Source organism: Lygodium microphyllum, unplaced genomic scaffold (genome assembly GCF_053477565.2).
Source record: "Lygodium microphyllum isolate KBCC unplaced genomic scaffold, Lygodium_microphyllum_v1.1.10 scaffold_31, whole genome shotgun sequence".
Lineage (NCBI taxonomy): Eukaryota > Viridiplantae > Streptophyta > Polypodiopsida > Schizaeales > Lygodiaceae > Lygodium > Lygodium microphyllum.
This window is the reverse complement of record NW_028229514.1, coordinates 8,733,231-8,753,442: the sequence shown is the minus strand read 5'-3', so window position 1 is coordinate 8,753,442 and position 20,212 is coordinate 8,733,231. Positions and strand designations below refer to the sequence as shown.

Below are 20,212 nucleotides of genomic sequence, written 5' to 3'. Positions count from 1 at the left end.
GATCCAATTCCGAAGCTACCTCCCTTGGTATGCTGTATCCTGGGTCTCTCTGCAGAGTGTCTAACTGTCCTCTAGTAGACGACATGTTCCTATCCAACACAATGTTCGATTTGATGGCTATCTCCCTGGGTACGCCTCTTCAACAACTGATGACGCGATCTTCATCGACAAACAATTGAGTGAGGTGAGCTTTCATCCTAACCGGATGGGGACGTGAGTATGGGTTGCCCTCTATAACTATCCACAGAGTGTGAGACAGAGGGTGGGCCGAGTGACCAGTCTTTTCCCTTCAAATCAAATGAGAGGTGAGAAGTGTGAATGAAGTGTTGTACGCACAGGATGGGCCTCTCAATGCACAAAGCACAATTTGTTTCTGTGCACTGCACCATAAGGCTCCATGGCCTTCCTTCTTGCACCGTATGCCGGCACAGGGCGGGATGCATAGTTGCACCATTAAATGCGCACAAGGCATACAACCTTTGCATAAGTGACTGTGAGGATTACATCAATGGGTTTCAGGAAAAGGCTGCCCTCCTGTATTTTTCAACAGAGCGTGAGACAGAGGGTGGGCTGAGTGTGACTGGAGTGTCCTCAATCAATTACCGAGAGGTGAGATTGACGGACGTTACGACACTTGGAGTTAGGTATGTTCCCGTTTCCCTATGCACCCACGGGATGGGTCTTTACCATCATCACAGGACATGTCACCCTGTTCTGCACACTGCCTTGTAAGGCTCCCTTGCCTTCCTCCTTGCACTTATGCCAGACGGGTTGGACGCACTAATGCACCATCAACTGTGCACCCTGGCATACTCCCTTTGCACCATCCCCTTGTCGATTCCTAAACCGGGTATGAGATATGGGTTTCAATCATTATTCCTCGAGTGATATTAGTCATGGGGTGAGTGACTGTTCTTTCATTCCCTATGAGTGATTGTGCGTTGAGCGCAATATCCCTCATCATCAATGAATTTCCTGCGATTCTTTCCATCAGCTACCTACTTGGGTGCTGCCACATGTTTCCTGCCATGATGGATGTGTGTCGAGAAGATGCCTTGATACCTCTAGCAGCCGACAACAATACAGGACGTGCCATCGACACTCAACCTTGCTTCTTGACAAAATGGGCCAAGTTTTTCTAACCCTACAACTTTTGTTTCTCAGTGACGTTCATGTTTTAAGTGTGGGGACGTTGGTGGATGGTCTGTGGCGTGGTCCTAGGTCCCTGTTGTTCGGTTAACCCTATTCATTAAGGTCTTAAGTGTGGGGATGCGTCCCTGCGCGTCTACATTGCATACCCTTCTGCATATGCCTCAGCCTGCTCATGCATGTATGCCATGACTTGCTGTTACCCTGATGGGGGCCCTTCCCACCCATTCGTTCATTTTCCACCCACCCTTGGGGCTGTTCCCTTGCAGTTTTCCTTCATTCCCTGATTTTGTTGTCCTGCCATGTGAACGCACCCTACGTTCACCGACATCCAAATCCAACCTTATAGCCCTGTTCCTCTCTTTGAACTTACCATTTTTCCTATTTACCTACCCCTGTTCCGGTGCATGATTTTTGAGTTATTAATTTTTGAAGCATTTTCTATAAATTAGCCGATTTTTCATATGAACGCGCTTTTCTTGCTTTGGAACCGTGATCTGATGTCATAGCCCTGACAATCACTTTTCCCCTGACATTTTTCCTTTTTACTCCGAGTCATTCTGATACACGGTTTGTCCAATATTAATTTTTCAGTTTTTTAAGACTTTTTCGTGCGTCTTTTTGACATTTTTCCATGTGAACTTGCCCTGTTTGCATCGGAATTCCAATTTGATTTAACAGCCGTGTCCTCCGTTCTTTCTCCCACCTTTTTCCTTTTTCCTCCCCCCTCTTTCGCCTTCTGGATTTTTTATTATTAACTTTTCAATGAGTTTTCGGGTGTATTTTTGGTGTCTTTCGCATGTGAACCCCTCCTAACTTCCACCGGAACTGCAGTTTAACATGACATCCTTGTGCCACCCCTTCCTGCGGACATTTTTTCTTTTTACTACGTGTCATTCCGGTGAACGGTTCGTCCCATATTAATTTCCGATCCCATTTTCGGGTTTGTTTTTTGGGTTTTTCCCATGTGAATGCATCTTATCTCAGTCGGAACTATATTTGGATGTGATAGGATTGTCGGGCACGTCTTTCTGCACATTTTTCCTTTTTGCTACACCTCGTTCTGATGCACGGATCTCTCGATATTAATTTTTAATTGTGTTTGTTGGTTCGTTTTTTGTGTTTTTTACATGTGACCGCCCTTTACCCCTCCCGGAACCTCCGTCGCATATTTTTCCCGTCTTCCTCTTGTCGTCTTGCCCACTTTTTGTTTTTCCGTCATTTCGTTTTGACGTCCGGATTGGGAGTTATTAAATTTTCTTTATTTTTATGAGTTTGTACGTGCTATATCCCGCGCGTGAACGCGCCCTTTTTCAATTTTACGCGTTTTAATGCGCCCCGGTCATGTCCGCGTGCTCCGTCCCCACATCCAGGCACCCTTTCACTTCTGTCACGGCAAATTTTTTTACCCCCACCCCGTGCACATGCGCGGGACCGGGGGGGTGCACCTCTCCTTTATGGGACCCCCCGCCCATTTTCCCCGTTTGGGCCCTTGCCCATCTTCCTCCCCTACCCCCCTTTCCGCCCCTTGGGCACCCCGCCCATGGACCCCACCCCTCCCCCCAATGGACACCCTCTCCCCCCCCCCCCCCCCTTCCCCCTGAATCTCAACCACCCTCCCCCTCTCTCTCTTTTCTCTCTCTCTCTTCTTCTTCCTCTCCCCTCTTTCTCTCTCCTACCCCTCTTTCTCTCTCCCCGACCCTTCCCCCCATCTCCCCCACCTGCTGTGCCTCCCTTCTTCCTCCATCCCCTCCCTTCTTCCTCCCTCTCTTCCTCCTTCCTCCTCCCTCTACCTTCTTCCCCCTCCCTTCCATTCCTCCCTCCTCCCTCCATCGCGGCTCCTTCCCTCCATTGCCTCTTCTGCCCCCTCGCGTCCACCCTCCAGCGCCGCCGTTGAACCCTCCAGCAGCCGCCGTCGTAGATGCCGACGCCTCCAGCCCTTCGCCGCCGCCCTGTCGCACACGCCTCCAGCCGTTGCCGTCCCCGCCCTTCTCCGCCCCGGCCACCACTCGTCGTCTTGCAGCAGCAGCAGCCGCCGCCGACGAAGCCGCCGCCGCCGTCCTTTCATCCACCACCTCCTCCTCCCCCTCCTTCTCCTCCCTAATTGCAATCAGAGGTTAGTTCAACTAACCTTACATTAGTTCAACTAACCTTTCATTAGTTCAACTAACCTTACATTAGTTCAACTAACCTTCACTTAGTTAATTTAACCTTACGATGGTTAATCTAACTTTAGTTTGGCTAACCTAACTGGACTTAGCCTAACCCTAACCCTAACACTAACCCTTAGCCTAACCTAACTAGACTTGGGTCTCCTAACCTAACTCTAGTTAGTTCACTAACCTATCTTAGGTTAGTTTCCACCCTCCTAACTAACCCTAGGTTAGTTAGCCTAACCTAGGTTAGTTAGATTTGCCTTAGCCTAACCTAACTAACCTAGACTAACCCAGACTAACCTAACTTGCACTTACTTAGCCTAACTTACCTAACCCAGACTACCCTAATCAACCCTGACTAACCTGACTAGACCAGACTTGACTTACTCTGACTTACCTGACTTATTAGGACTAACTTGACTTAGTTAATTTTTAAGAAATTCATTTAAATTCCAAAAAAAAATACAAAAAAAATTCTAAAAATTTCCCCATATTTCTGCCATAGTTTGGAATATTTGTCAGGTGAAAATTTGCCAAAAAAAACTAAAGAAAAAACTTAAAAAAAAACAAAAGAAAATTCACAAGTCATTCACAATGACCTACCAAATGCATAAAATTCATTTAAAATTAATAAAAATATAAAAAAAATCCAAAAAAATCTACAAAATTCCACCCACCCCTGAAATTTTTCCATTAATTTCTCACTTCAAAATATTGTCATACACGGGCCAAATATTCTTTAAAAAAATTAAAAATTAAAATAATAATACCCTAATTTTATTAACCTAAGTTGTGGATATTTCCTCCATGGATGAATTTTCATTTTTTCCCTTCATTACATATTCATGTGCTATATATCTTGATTTCATTATTATTATTATTATTAAAAAATATAAAAAAAACAAAAAAAAACACAAAACAACCACAAAAACAAAAAGCAACCATAAATAATCACAAATTACAAATTTTTTTAAAAAAAATCAACACACCCACTAAGGTGTTTTCTTTGTTGTTTCGTCAGTGGTCTTTACTTTTCTTTTCCTGGATTCACTCCTTTTGGGGGACTATTCCGTGCGCATTTAGGCATTACATACACACCCCTTCCAGGTATTTATTTTATGTGCTTTATTTATTTTCATTTCTCCCTTAATCACAACTTAATTGTTAAAATGACCTATTTATTCACCCATAGTTTCCACACACATTCGCGCTACACACACATATTTTTTAAATTAAAATAAACCCACCGTTCACTTAGCACGCGCTACGTGCGCTAAAGAGGCACTTTAATTTTTAATTAAAATGAACCAGCCGTCACAAGAGCACGCGTTGGCAAAAAAGCGCTCCACATCACCTTAATTTGTAATCAATGAACTTGCATTTAGAGACCCAGTCTGGGTATCGAAGTCCAGGATTCGAATTAATGCATCGTTTTCACTTAATAATTGGTAATTAAATTTATAAGAAGGAACCGCCCTTTTCTTGCTAAGGTTTATCACTTAATAAAAATTCACCCATTCTTAATAATTTCTTAAAATAAACCCTTCATTAAATTAATCCCCCCTCACTGCACTTCATTCCCCTTTTTAATGAACCCGGTTTCGTGGGATGGGTATGCGCAGGCATTAGCGTTATTTCCATGGTCAAACACTGGTCTATCAAAGTTGTGGTCTTGATGTGTGTAGGTTGTGGTAATATTTTGGTTTAGTGTCTTTGTTACGGTTAAGGGTACGGTGTGTAGTTTTTTCTTTTCTTGCCTGATACGGGGCTCTGGGTGTTTGTTTGATGCATAGCATGAAGCTTTCGGTCGCATATGTCTAAAGGTCAAGTCGAATTTTTTTCTAGGCTGTGGTTTGCTTGGGGTTAGTTGGTTGAGTTACGTTTTATTGTTTTGGTTGTTCTCTTATCCTTGGTTTTTTTTGTCTGTTGCTTTGCAGGCATTCTCCTTGATTGTCTGTGTTTGTGCTGTGTGTGTAACCATCTGAATGGCGCCTTCTCACGCTCCTCCCCCTATCCAGTACGTCCCACTAGTTAGTAGGGATTACTCTTCCCTACTCATTTTTTAGCCTTTCATGAAGGCGGGACTCGCTGCTTTTGTGGCTACTTCTTTTCCATTGCTTCCAAAGGATCCGTCATTATGTGATGAGTTTCTGGCCTCCTACAGCAAGAAGACAGGACTAGTCCAGGGAATTTCTATGACTTTGACCCCTCGAGGCTTAGGGAAGGCTCTGTCTCTTCCCTCCAAAGGTGAACCTTTTGTTACCACTCGTCAGCTTTTCTCTAATGAAGAGATTTTGAAGCTGTTGCAAAAGCAGACAAGGGAAATACTGGATGTTAAGAAGGTGATCAACTCTTCAGGAGTTTCCTTTTCCATGATCACTGATCCCGTATGGAAGATGGTCTGTCAGTTTCTCGAGGACAGGTTTATGCCTGCCAAAATGCCATCCCAGTATTTGTCCAAAGAGCTTTTCACAGCTTCCAGGATGGTGTTGAAAGGAGTTGCTATTGATTGGAGCACTTACCTCCTCACTAAAATGGATCAACATTTCGTCAAAGTCACCAGGGGTAATGTTACCAATGTCACATATGGATCATATTTGTCTGCCTTCTTGACCTATTCAGGTTTACAGAGGACTGTGCCTCCACCTCCTCCATCAGATCCAGTACCTCCTCCTCCACCTTCAGATGAGTCAAAACCTATTGACATAGAGGATGATGATTCTCTGCCTCCCCTAGTCATACAGCGCAAACACTTGAAGCGGGTAACGGATAAAGCTCCTTCAGTACTTCCTTCAATGCCCATTCCTGCTACGTCTAGCAGTGATCTCCCTGGGTATCTCACTTGTAATAACCTGTTCCGAGCACATCGAGAAGGATCATTGGACATCTCAGTTCCCTCCCTCAACAGTTTAGTCTCAGGAGATGCAATTCCTTTCCTCTGTAAAGATATTCAAAGTTCCATTGAATTGTCAGTGAGACAGCCTGTGTTCAACAGCTGTACGCGTCTTTTTATGAAGAACTCATGCAGTCTAAGGACCAGTTGCATAAGGCAACATCTGAGTTAGCCTCTGCTAAGGATACCCTAGCAGATTTGTTTAAGAAAATGGAACAACAAACCCAATTGGTTGCCACCCAAATCGATGAGATCTCTTCTTTGAAGCTATAGTTACTAGAGGCTCTCTCCCAGGTTACTAGCCTTTCAGCGGAAGGAGAGGATGTCCAGAGACATCCAGGAGTTCCAAACTCTCTTAGATGACAAACTTTCAGCTTTATAGATTGCTAATGCCACAGTGGCATCCCAAGCCTCCCAAATCAAGCAGTTGCAAGATCAACTGGCAAAATCCTGGTCTGTTCCTCCAAGCCCTAATGTTCCCTTGATTCCTTCTCTTTCACAGCAGGACTTGGCTGCTCTTCAGAGACAGGCTACTTTGTGCCCTCTATTCCAAGATAAAGTGGAAAGATTGCAGTCCAGAATGGACTTGTTATGGTCTACATTTGAGTAGTTTCAGGAATATGTTCCACCAGACCATTCTTTCTTTGTCCACTACCACTTACAGAAGCTGGTCTTCTACATGAAGCTTTCCACGATGGATTTACCTCTTCCAGAGGATGGATGGAGTGGGGCTTGGTAACTGCTGAGTTGTTGACAGAGGTTGTAAGGATGGTGTTTGAAGATTCTGTCATGCCAGATACCATGTTGATGTCATACATGTATCTACGAGGAGACTTGTTAATTCCAGATGAGGTGGACATGGCATGGTATATGGGGGATGTGGTTCTACAAGCTGTTTTGTATGTCAACCATTTGGAGTTGCGCATAGCTGACATGTTCCAGGGTTACTCCTCCAAAGTGGCTGATTGTCATAATAATTCCTAGCATCCCATGATTGATTCTGTGGTCTTGAATCAACGACAAAACACAGCCCCTACTTATGCCCAGAGTACTAATCAACTGAGGATGGATCTCTTAGCCTATCTTTCAAAACATAATCCATTTGATGCTACCTTCTTTGATGCCTATCATAGACGATCTCTCTTAGGACCTTCTGTTCCTACCCTCCTCTATTACCAACAAATGGCTCACCGATATGCTCTATATCTTTCCCTTTGTCAATCTAATTCCATCACTATTTTACCCCTTCTTTTCCAACCTTCATCTTTCCCTCAAACTCCCATTTTTACATACTGTTCCTTTATTGAGGATAGGGTATTTTCCCCTTCTCCACCCTGTCCTTCTCCATCCATTCATGTACCCTCCACATTTCCTATTTATCAATTAACACCCTTCCTTAGTGATTCCCTACAAATTTCTGCCACTCCTTCTTTAACATTTTCTTCCTTTTATGATTTTGCCTATCCCTCACTTCATCCACTTTTTCTTATTCCACTTCCCTCACCTAACACTTCTATATCTCAACCACCTCAGTTGGTTAGTGACTGTGATGGGTTTGATAATCAGATTTCCAGAAGAAGGGGATGGAGTTCGAATGATTCCCTTACAGGCCCTCAGATTAATTGGCCAGTAATTCTAGGAGAATGGACAGCTGCCAGTCAAGCTTATCAGAACTATGTTCAGCAGTATTCACAGTCTGCAGATCCTTCACTGAGATTAACTGCTCACTTTGCTTGGTACATGGCGTATATGCATAGGCACTCTCATAATGATTCCAAGCCTATTCCAAAGTTGTGCATGAATGTCAATGTGAGCATTGATTCCCAGCAGCTGGATATATTGTATTTTCATGCCCTTTGTTTGCCTAGCAGATACCTGGTCTAGTTGGAAAGGATGTGCTGTCTTCAGTTTTTTCAAAATCCTCCCAAAACCTTTGTAGATGAATCCTTGTCTATGGATCGTTTCCGACAACATCAATCTTTCAAGAGGGATCATCTTCATTGATACCTTTCCAATGTATGATGGATGCTTTTTAATAAAAATCTCTCTTTTTGGAGGAGTCATTCACATGGTTGTGTTGTGTGTAGTGTTTGTGTTGTGAGTTCATTTATGTAAAATGAACGTGGTGGTTTTCTATTGGATTGGCTTTTGTGCGAGCTACATTTTGGAGAATTGTGGTGTTGGGGTCGTGGTTGCAGAGTTGACGCTGATGCTGATGAAGAAGAAGAAAACTCTTATATCCTTTATAAATTTGTTGTGATTTTTTAGTTTGATAAGTGGTGTTAATGTATAAAGGGTTTTCTTTTCTTTGTATTTTTATATCAAAAACAGGCTATAAGTTGAGGTCGTGGTGGATGGATTCTTTTTGAAGACATATTGAAGATTAAAGTTGAGCTTTTACCTGAACTTGTATTCCCTTTTTCCTGGGTCGCGAGGACGCTTCCTTATTAAGTGTGGGGATATGTTGAGTGTTGAAATGACTTGTTTTTTGTTGTTTTTGAGAGCTGAATGGTTGATTTTATGAGATGATTGATTGGTTTAGAAGTGGTTTGAGAGTGTTTTGGATGATATTGATTGTGTTTTGGAAGTTCATGATGTTTATCAGTGGAGATATGTGGTTCTGTGATGCTCTGATAGGTTCTGATTGGTCTTGTATACCTTTTGTTTTGTTCTGTTTTGGTTTGTTTTGTTCTGATTGTCTTCTGTAAGGAGGGATGGAGTATTGATTGATGAAGATTGAGATCTTGTGAAAGCTTATTGAGTGGTTTGTGAGAGTTTGGAATGGTTTGAGTATGAGTTATGTGGTTTTGATGACCTTCTGTAACCTTCTGTAGGTCTTCTTTAGAGCCTCTATTTTTGTTCTGTTTTGTTATGTACTATAGCTGTTCTGGTACTGTTTTGTGACTGTTCTATATGCTTCTGTATGTGTTCTGATGGATGAGAGTGTAGCTTGGGAAAGTTTTCTAGCTTTGGAAAGAGGCGAATACAAGTGCAAAAGAGCTGAAAGAAGTGAAAGAAGTAGCTGCTGAAGACTCAAGTGAAGACTAGAGTGAAGTGACAGTAGTGAGCTATGAAAAGACACTGTAGTGGCTCTGGTGATTCTTCATATTAGACATACCTCTTGGGAGGGGTATCCACGACCTAAGACGGATTATTGAGAGTGATTTTGAGAGATTGTAGTGAGGATATGATGTATTATTGATGGAGAGAGAGAGAGAGAGAGAGTCAGAGATAGCCAATTCTACTGAACAGAGTGATTGTATATAAGAGATTGAGAGAGAAGACTTTGAAGATGAATACTATGTGATGTATTTCCATTCAAAGATGGTGTATTCCTTTGCTTTCTTTGTTATATTGATGGATTTTGTGAAGATATTGAAGAATATGGTTGATTTTATCAAATCCGTGGGAGATCTACATGATGCTGTATGAAGATTTGTTGTGCCTAGTGTTCTTCTCTTCATTGTGATCATATGAAACATGATAAACAAGCTTGTTGATGTTACAAGATAGATTTTCTTACAAGAGAGTTCCCTTTTCCTTGGTGTTCCTCTTGGGGCTCCACTAGCACTACTCAAAAGCAATCTCCGAGCATTAGATCTCATGGAGCTCCCTTGTAGACCAAAAATGTGAATCAAAATAGTAGCTTATTCTATGCTAGTTATGTTGAGAGAGAGAGAGAGTACGAGAGAGATACACAAGACATGCTTCCAAAGAATGATTCATATTGATGTAGAGTTAGTATATATAGGTGAGACCCAAGTCAAGTGAGAGATGATATATACCATGTTGAGAGAGAGAGAGAGTACGAGAGAGATACACAAGACATGCTCCCAAAGAATGATTCATATTGATGTAGAGTTAGTATATATAGGTAAGACCCAAGTCAAGTGAGAGATGATATACATAGTTGTAACAAGTTAGACCACAAATCTTATGGTTCCATTGGCTACAAAAAGGGGGGTAAAACTCCAAGACACTTGGTCAGGATTGTTCCTGGTCACTCCTTCTTCTTCTCCCAGTTTGGAGTGTTGTTTTCTACATGTAAACTATGATTACATTATTGGAGGGGTTTTAGTCAAAATTTAGTGGATCATATATAGAAGGAAATAGAGAATAGGAGATAGAAGAGAAGAAACAGAATAGACAAGAGGTACACAAGATAAAGACAAAGCACAATGAATCAAAGCATTATGTATTGATAGAACCTAAAATTCCTTGTTTGGCACTACTCAGAAGCAATCTCCAAGCATTAGATCTCCTGGAGCTCCCTTGTAGCCCAAAAACGTGCATCAAAATAGTAGTTTCTTCTTTGCTGCTTAGACCACAAATCTGATGGTTCTATTGGTTCCAAAAGGGGGATAAAACCCTAGGACACATGACGAAAATTCTTCCAAATAACTCCTTCTTCTTTTAGTTTGGAGTGATGTTTGCTGCCTGTAAACTATAATCACACCACACATGATTTTGCAAGTCCTTCCTTTCTGCATGAAATCTACCCAAACTAGTTGAAAAAGAAACTTGCTTTTTGCATGCCACCCTACTCTAGAAGTTTCCATAGCTTTTTAGGATATTTATAAGAAATAACATCCAAAATATCAAAAATAGGCTAAACTTGCCCAAAAATCCAATATTCACGGACACTAGCACTAATGACTAAGATGACATTGACTCTCTAGATCAATAAAAGTGAGATGATGATGCATTCCATGTTTTTCACACTATGTCTGCATAGTGGTACTACACCGAGACATGAAGAAGGTGGGTATTCCCCATCCCAGTCAACCCTTGCCCTCCACTAAAATGTCGTGAGAGTGCTTGCCTCCATCACAAAGCTAGAGTCAAGAAGGAACTTATCCTAGATCAAGGATGAGAGTCCCAAAATCCTAATTATCCAAGAAAGGATCAAGGAGAAAGAGATCCTATTTCGGATGATCTAATATTTGAAAACCCCTCTACTCCCATCCTAGATATCATGAAGTTGGCCACTATTAACTAGCTCCAGGTCCCCTACATGTTGCTTGAACAAATCTAAATCCCTCTCCCTCAAGTGATGGTATTGCATCCATACCCTCTTGACTGTCGGGTCCATGCATAAACTCAAGCTTGAAGGATTAGAGGCCCACCTTGTGAGGATTATATTTGAGTGTGACTAGCTCTAGCAACAAATCTGGCTTGGAGCCATCAACTTGGAAAAGCTCACAATCGAGCTCATCTTCCACAATGTCTCACAGTCTCCCCTTTAGATTTGGATGGATCTTTGGTTGTAGTAGCACCGCCTCCAATACAACCCATCTCCCCCATTGCGACCCCAACCTCCTTGCCCAACAACACCTTGCCTCTAGCCTCCCCCAACCCCAACCCACCTCACCCCTTACTACCTCCCATCCCTCCTTTAGCCCTCCTTATCCCACCTCTGCACAAAGACCAAATCTAGCACGACGATGTGCATGACATAGAGGATCATGGCAACATCAATGAGTAATTCTATGGGTTTGAGTTCACTATGTGTGCTTGTGTTAAAGGTGGCGATAGTAGTGGCATTTAAAGTAAGGGCCACTAGTTGTACATTTACGAGTCTACTAGTGTAGGAGTAGTTAAAGATCATTGACATGGCACATGGATGGAGGGAATATTGTAGTAGGTAATAGGCTATATAAAGAAGAGACCTGCCCAAGAAAAAGGTTTATGAGAGGATCGAGGGATCAAAGCATTGCTAGATTTTCTATGTGTCCCTTTGACCAGTCCTTGCACTAGCATCTTGAGTGCTACAACAATATTAGAGGGATCGAAGCTCAACTGCTAGATTTTTTGTGTGTCCCCTTGCATCTTGAGTGCTGTAACAGTAGTAGAGTTGTCTCTTTTGTATGCCTTGAGTCACGATTTATGGCATTAGTACTACCCTTGTCTATGTATCACTCCTTGTCTTGAGTTTATGAGATTTTGTTATTCCTCCATTGATTGTTCTTGAGTATTTTGCAACTATTACTTCCATCTATGTTGAGATTGTTATAATAGATTCATCTAGCAATACACATTTGGGTATTTTCTTGATTAATTATGTTGGTGTCTATTTTTATGGCTTTGACTATAACAAACTCTATACATTAGACACTGACTGTAGAATAGGATGTCAATGTCCACTTGTGTCAACTCTATGTATGGCTGCCCTCTACTCTATGGTGGTAGTGGTGCTTGGACCCGATTACACTTGGATTAGAAGGATTCATCAACAACCTTACAAATGTCTCATTAGTGAAGGCTTAAGGTAGCTGAATGCATTCTAAATTTGAGAATTTTTCATAAAAAATTATCTCTTACTGCCCTATAGTCTTCTCTTAGCTTACATAGTGAATTTATATGACTAAACATGGTTAAAATTTAATGAACAAGTTTCCCACAAGGTCATTCAAATAGGGATAGGTCCTAGACAATTTCTATCAGACAACTTTAGATTGCAGTAAATTTTTCTCTCTTAAAAAAATTTGCAAAATGAAGTGCCTCATTTGAAGAGGAAAAGTAAGCTTCAATTTGAACAAAAAAGTTTATCAATTGAAGCTCTCTAGAAAAAGTTATATCAATTGAAGCTCTCTAGCAAAAGTTATATCAATTGAAGCTTCAATTTGAATAAAAAAGATTATCAATTGAAGCTCTCTAGCAAAAGTTATATCAGGTTTATTGTGAGGTGCCTCCTCCAACAGACCTAGAGGAGTCCTCTAGTAGTCGACTGAAATTCACATCCATGCACATCACCATCCCGTCTCCCCATGAAAAACCTTGGACTTAGTTGAACATGGGAATCTCAGTTCTACTTCATAGGGGAAGCATGGAAAAGTTGCCCCTAACATAAATCTAACGCCCACCTAAGAAAGACCACTTTGTAATCAATCAAAGGTAGGAGTGAGGTTAACACTGCACTTCGTTCAAAGAGAGTGAGAGACAAGGGAGAGTGTAACTCGATCCCCCTACCCATAACATAAAATCTCAGCTCCGCCCCTAAAATGGTGTTAAACCTGGTAACTAATCCTACCAGTATTGGGAGGGTCACGTTTTAATCAACTCTATCTAATGACTTATCGAGTCCACCTAGCCACAAGCATCCAATTGTCAGGGTCGAAGCCTTCCACTTTCCTTAATGGGTTTGCTTAGTTTTCGAATTAGCAAAGCATACTACCACACTGTTTGGACATATAAAACCAGCTTCCTTTTATTACCCCGTTAAATTGGGTCATTAAAATCGATCTTTAGCACATAACCAAAAATTCAAAAATCAGATACTTTATTTCACCATCACTCTGCAGAGTGATACAAAACCCTTTGCACAGAAAGACACGGTTCAACCTAGGATAGGACCTTCCAATCCCTCGGGATTGGACTGTATGTGATCACACTCCATCCACGGTCAACAGGGAATTTACTGGCTCAGAGTCCCTCTAAGCTTTCGTGAGCCTCAGGCGTCATCCTACATAATAGGGGCACTTACCACTTGACCCTTTACCCTCTCAAGTGCTCGAGTGATCAAAAACCAAAAACACCTACCTCCCTGGGGAGGGTAGGACCCCCACCCACAAGTGAGTCTTTCCACGCTCCAAAAGTGTAAGGGAGTATTGGGTTAGGGACCCCAATGTCCCAAATTACCACAATCCACAATTCATTTGGCTTTGCAAGCCTGGAATCATAAGAGCCATAATTCATCATTCACAAATTCAAAAGCAGTCATAACCATACGACATTTTAACACAGTTGTCAATGCGATGCATAGAATTTATCCCCTTCATCAATTTCGTATTCCTTTCTAAAAAGCATTCAATAATGCTAACGTGCTTTTACAACTCTAAGTAAGTTCTAACTAATCGTGACCCTTTTCTTAAGTAATCTGATTATCTTCATTTGACCATCCATCGTGAATATAGTTTATCGCCGCAACCTCGATTTATTGTAGGATGGCTGGTTCTTCAATTTGAATGGGTTCGGGGTTAATTTTTTCTTGTGCTTCAGTATCGTGTTGAGTTCCATCAATAGCAGCAGTGACCACTCCCTCGTGTTGGGGAGCTCTCTGAGCATGACCTCACTCAGCATCTCGATGTCTCTTGGGAGCCATGGAAGAAGCTTTGATGGGTTCAGGCAACAGCACTTTTGTGTAGGGTTGGAGAGAGAGAGAGAGAGAGAGAGAGAAAGAGAGGCTCGGTTGATTGCAACAAAGCTTCGTCACATCAATAGCAGTAGAGAGACTTTTGCATGGGTCATTGTATGTTTGTGTGTCTTTGACGTGACACTCTACCCCTATTTATATAGTAGTGAGAGGGGGGGCAAAGAGAGAACGATAACATCATTGATTATAAAGAGATAACACTTTCTTTTAGCACTTAGCTTTAAAGCTTATGCTTATTTTTACTATTTTCATTTTTTTTCTACCCTGCAACTTGATTGGATCATAACTTCGTCATATGAACTTCAAATATAGTCATTTAGATACTTAAAATGATTTGAACACATCTGGTCAATAAGCCAACGCGGGAAAAATTGTGATAAAAAATAGAAGAAAGTAAGAGTTTTCATAAATCACATTATTTTTATCGATCTTTTGTCTTGGACGACTTATTCCTTTCAAAATAATTCACCGTATATATTTGGATCCATCTAAAGTGGGAATCAAGTCATCTAAACATGATATTAGAGATTTCAAACTATTCTAGCAAACCAATCGTGCTACCTGTAAATCCTGTAGAGATTCTGTAATTTTTTTCCATGTGTGGACATTAAACATAAATCAATTTTCTTTGGAATGTATATGCACATGGTTTATTAAAATAAACTAAGTAATGGGTACATTACATTCTCCCCTCCTTAGAGAAATCAAGATATCCTCATCTCAAGAGAAACTGGACATATTCACAAGGGTTGCCTCATTGATCCATGTAGCATCTTCTTCAAGATAATCCTTCCATTGTACTAGGTTTTCTCTTAGAATTCTACTTCTTAGAGGTTCTTTCCTTGTTCTCGGGTTGCATTTCCAAAATTCCTTGGGTAGGCATAACTATTTGTTTGTCATTTAGCACATGATCGAGGTTTGATACATAAGGTTTCAATAGGCTTACATGAAATACATTGTGAATCTTGAGATGGGGTGGCAATTTAAGCTTGTAGGCTTGCCTTCCCATTATTTTGGTTACTTCATATGGTCCACAGTACCTCAAACTAAGCTTTTTGTATTTCCCTAATGATAATGAGCTCTTTTCGAGTCATACCCTTAGAAACACCATATCACCTTCCTTGAATGTTCTTATGGATCTTTCAAGATCTTCATAGGATTTTTTTCAATCTTGAGCAGCTTGGATGTCATGTTAGATCAATTGGATTTGTTGGTCCATCTCTTCAAGAATAGCCTTAGAAGCCTCTACTTTCAGAGTGGGATCTGAGAAGTTTAGAGGTGTATGACATTCTTACCCATACAAGGCTTGGAATGGTGACATCTTGATTGTTTGTTGAAAGGTAGTGTTATAAGTAAACTCCATCAAAGGTAAATTTTCAATCCACCATTTCAGTTCTTTGCCACAACAAGATCTTAGAATATCTTCATGACTGGTCTAGTTCACCCTCTCAGTTTGGCCATCAGTTTGAGGACGATAAGCAATACTGAAGCATAACTACGTTTCAATTGCTTGGAATAGGAAGTCCAAAACTTAAGGGTAAATCTAGAGTCTCGGTCACTAATTATGCTCTTTGGAAATCCATGTAGCCTAAATACTTCTTTGATAAAGAGTTGAGCAATGTTAGATGACTTATAGGTTGTTTTGACTGGGATCAAGTGTGCAACTTTTGTCAATCTATCAACTATTGAGATGGCAAGCTCAACACATGCGGACAGTGATGATGGACCGCCTGGCTAGATGAGTCTACATGTCTACACTTAGCATGTTGGTGGTCATTATGATACTCACATGGTTACTGACTCGTCACTTATTATATTTAGTTTGTTACACCTACCTACAACTGGCAAAAGATATAGCACCAATCAGTTAGTGTAGTCGGTTATGCACTGTTTGACTTAGAAGGCCACTTTCCTTTATGTTGTATCTTATCTATACTTTGTGTACATTGTATAGCGTGTGGAAGAAGAAGAAGAAATCAGCAAGAAAACGTTTTGGCCTTCATCTCTCTTCTTGTGTTCTTGAGTGAGCTTCCTCTTGTGTATACAGCGTTTGTGTGTTTGGCACAACAGCTCAAGCACATCTCCCCATCACACGATTATTGACATGGTATTAGAGCCTCGCCACTGAGAGAGGATGATTTTGAAGGCTAAAGTGAAGGAGAAGAAGCAAGGTTCGAGCAAGCAAGCAATGGGTAAGAAGCTCTCCCATTCTTCCACTCTCTCTCTTGGATAGTGCCTGTGGAGGCATTGGAAGTAGGGTCAAGCAAAAATCTTAGAATGTTGTTTCAGGCCATTATTTTTGGCATCTGAGGCTGTTTCAGGCCCCGTTTTAGAGCCGCAAGGTTGCAAACAACAGTTTCAGGGTACACTATGATTTTGGCTACATTGACCAAAAGTGGGTGTGTAGGTTACAGATTGCGAATCTGTAATTTTTGAGGTGTTTGCAGGAAGCAAGCATAAGGTTTATCTACAAACACATTGCAGATTACATGTACTATTGAGCAATCAGTGAAAAAGGTTGCTTGATGTATTGTTGTGCACGTGTTGTGAAAGATTGCAGAAGACTAGCTTGTTGTATTGTATCCTTGTTTGTGATAATGGCAAAGAACAGTGGAAATCCCATTATTGAGAAGCTCGATAAGAACAACTACCCTTTATGGAAGTTTTGTGTGATGAACTTCCTCATTGGAAAGAGACTTTATGAGTTTGTTTCAGGTGAAGAAAAGGAGCCAGAGCTGGGTATCCCTCCGCTTGCAAATGAGTTAAAAGCATGGAAAGAGTGAAATGCGAAAGACAAAAAGGTGATGTACTGGCTATCTATAGTCATTGATAATACTATGCTGGGACATATCAGGAATGCAGAAACTTCACATACAGCTTGGACAAATTTTGAGAGAATGTTTTCAGTAAATACAAAGGAATGAAAGATTCAAGTCAAGCAAGAGTTGAATGCCTTGAAAAAAGGGAAAATGTCTATCAATGAGTATGTGTTGAAGGTGAGGAGCATTGCAAATGCTTTAGCAATGATTCATGCAATTCCGGATGATGATGATTTGGTTTCATCCACTCTGAGTGGCCTTAACAATGAGAAGGCATGGAATCATTTGTTACTTTAGTATATGTATGAAAGCTATTTCCAGATTTTGATGAGCTGATCTCTCTCATGATTACTAAAGGGATCAATATGCAGGGTGATTCATCTGAAAGAAATGGTGAACAGGTCCAAGCATTTTACTCAAGTTCAGGAAGGGGATGTGGTAGATCCTCTTCGAGAGGTCATGGTATGGGACATGCTAGTGATAACCAGCAAAATAGGTTCAATTAGCAATTTGGTGAAATGCGGGTTTCAGGAGGCTGAGGAAACTTTAGAGGTAGGGGGAGCTCTAGAGGAAGAGGTGGATGGCAGAATAGAGGTTCTGGAAATTCTGCTATTATTTGCCACTATTGTGGCAAAATAGGCCATATTCTAGCCCATTGCTATGCTAAGAAAGATGACAATCATAGTGGTAAATTGCAGCAAGGAAACTATGCATCGTCTTCACGACAAAATGAAGACAAAAATGAGCGATTGTTTGTTATGCAACATATGATGAATGCAGTTACAGGAAAGGGGACACATGATGATGTATGGTATGTCAATTCAGGTGCATCTAATCATATGACCAGTCATGTTGAATGGTTTGGAGAGATCCAGGACTTACAAAATCTAGGTTATGTCCAGATAGGTGATGATTTATGCCACCCAATTTCACACATTGGAAAGGTTCCCTTGTCCTTGTATGATCGTCATTGTATAATGGCCAGACAAAGATTCTGACAGATGTATTACATGTGCCATCAATCACAAAGAATCTAGTGTGTCTGTTGGCCAAATGGTAGAGCAGGGGTTGCAGGTCTGATTCAATGCAAAAGGTTGTTTTGTACAAGACTTTAATGATAAGTGCAGGTTGGTCGCAAAAGGAAGTAGAGTTGACCGAATGTTCACTTTAGATGCTGGAATTCTTGCAATGGATGCTGCTATGTATGCTAAAGGAAAAGGAGTAGTTATAGATATTGAAATATGGCATAAACGTATTGGACATGCAAATGTGCAAAGGCTGAAATTAATGCAGTCCAGAGGATTAGTTATAGCGTTGCCTTCTTTTAGAGTTATAGAATTGCATAAAGTCTGTGAAGCATGCTAGTTTGGTAAGTAGGCAAGACAACCCTTCTGGCATGACAGAGAAGTGAGTAGAAAAATACTTGATGTAGTGCATACAGATGTTTAGGGGCCTACACAGAATGTATTTCTTGGTGGCAGCAAATACTTTGTCACATTTATTGATGATTGTTCAAGGAAGTTATGGGTATAGTTCATGAAGGAAAAGAGTGATGTGTTTGAGCACTTCAAATATTTTAAGGTAGCTATTGAAACAGAAACATGCTTAAAAGTGAAGTGCTTGAGATCAAATGGAGGGGGAGAGTACCTCTCCAATGAGTTTACTGGCTTCTTGAGGACTCATGGGATAAAGAGTCAATTTATTTGTAGGTATACTCCACAGCAAATTGGGGTTGCAGAAAGAAAAAATAGGCATATTGCAGAAGTCGCACGAGCATTAATGGCTAAAAAGAATATGCCTAAATATTTTTTGCCTGAGGCTGTCCATACTGTTGTCTACATTATGAATAGAACTCCCACAGCTGTAGTTCATGGGATGAATCCTGAAGAGTGCTTTACTAGCAAGAAGCCTGATGTATCGCACTTGAAGGTATTTGGATGTGTTGCATATGTTCATGTACCAAACGAGCTACAAAAAAATCTTGATCCAAAGGCTGAAAAATGTATTTTTATTAGATATTCTTTAGAGAAAAAAGGGTATCGCTGTTATAACCCTGTCACAGGTGAGTTCAGAGTGAGCAGGGATGTTATCTTCGATGAGATGGGCAGCTGGTATGCACCTACTGGTGATGTATTATTAGATGATGATGATAATGATCAGGACAGCTATGTGCAGAAAGAAAAAAAAGAATCACAGAGTCTTAGTGGACCAGAAACATCATCTGGATATCTACAGTGAGCCCTTGGTCTGGGAGACTTAGGAGTAGCCTCACATCTTCAGGTGAATCTATAAGTGTTGTAGGAAAGAAGAAAGTGCTAGATGGTAATGATGTATCTATCAGTCATTTGGGATTTGACGGAGATTCCAGTGGTTCAGAGAGTTTGGATGATGAGCTTGGTATTCCTTTAGTCAAGACACCACGTGTACAGAGCGCTCATAGTAATGTAAAGGCTCCATTGAGTGATCTGGTGGTACGTAGATCTAGCAGGGCCAGATACCCTGTTAAAAGATTTGGTTTTGAAGGTTATGCAACTCACCATTATGCTTACATGGTGAAACTAGTTGAGAATGTTGAGCCCACTTGTTTTGAGGATGATGTTGGTCATGCTCATTAGGATACAACAATAGATGAGGAAATGGCTGCATTAGAAGCCAATAAGACTTGGGACTTGGTACCCCTACCTAAGGGTAAAAAAGTTATTAGCTATAAGTGGGTTTACAAAGTCAAGAATAATGTAGATGGTTCAATTAGCAAGTATAAAGCTAGGCTAGTTGCAAAGGGCTATGCTCAAACATATGGCATAGATTATGAAGAAACATTCAGTCCAATTGCTATGATGGCAACTGTTAGATGTTTGATTGCCTTGGCAACAGCCAAGGAGCTTGCAGCAAATGGATGTTAAGAATGCGTTCTTGCATGATGAATTGCAAGAAGAAGTGTATATGGCGCAACCAGTAGGTTATGAGGATTTAGAGCATCCCACATATGTGTGCAGGTTAAAGAAGGCGCTCTATGGGCTGAAGCAAGCACCTAGAGCATGGT

At 41.0% G+C, this 20,212-nt stretch overlaps 1 protein-coding gene across 1 annotated transcript in view; it reads right to left on the bottom strand.

Annotated features, from left to right (window-relative positions):
- The window catches only part of LOC148009297 (uncharacterized), a 162,613-nt gene that overhangs the window by 61,806 nt on the left and 80,595 nt on the right, over nucleotides 1–20,212 (bottom strand). Inside the window, exon 4 of the mRNA XM_087673530.1 lies at nucleotides 3,028–3,249. Coding sequence (XP_087529656.1) covers nucleotides 3,028–3,249 — 222 coding nt within the window. The remainder of the gene's footprint in view (nucleotides 1–3,027; nucleotides 3,250–20,212) is intronic.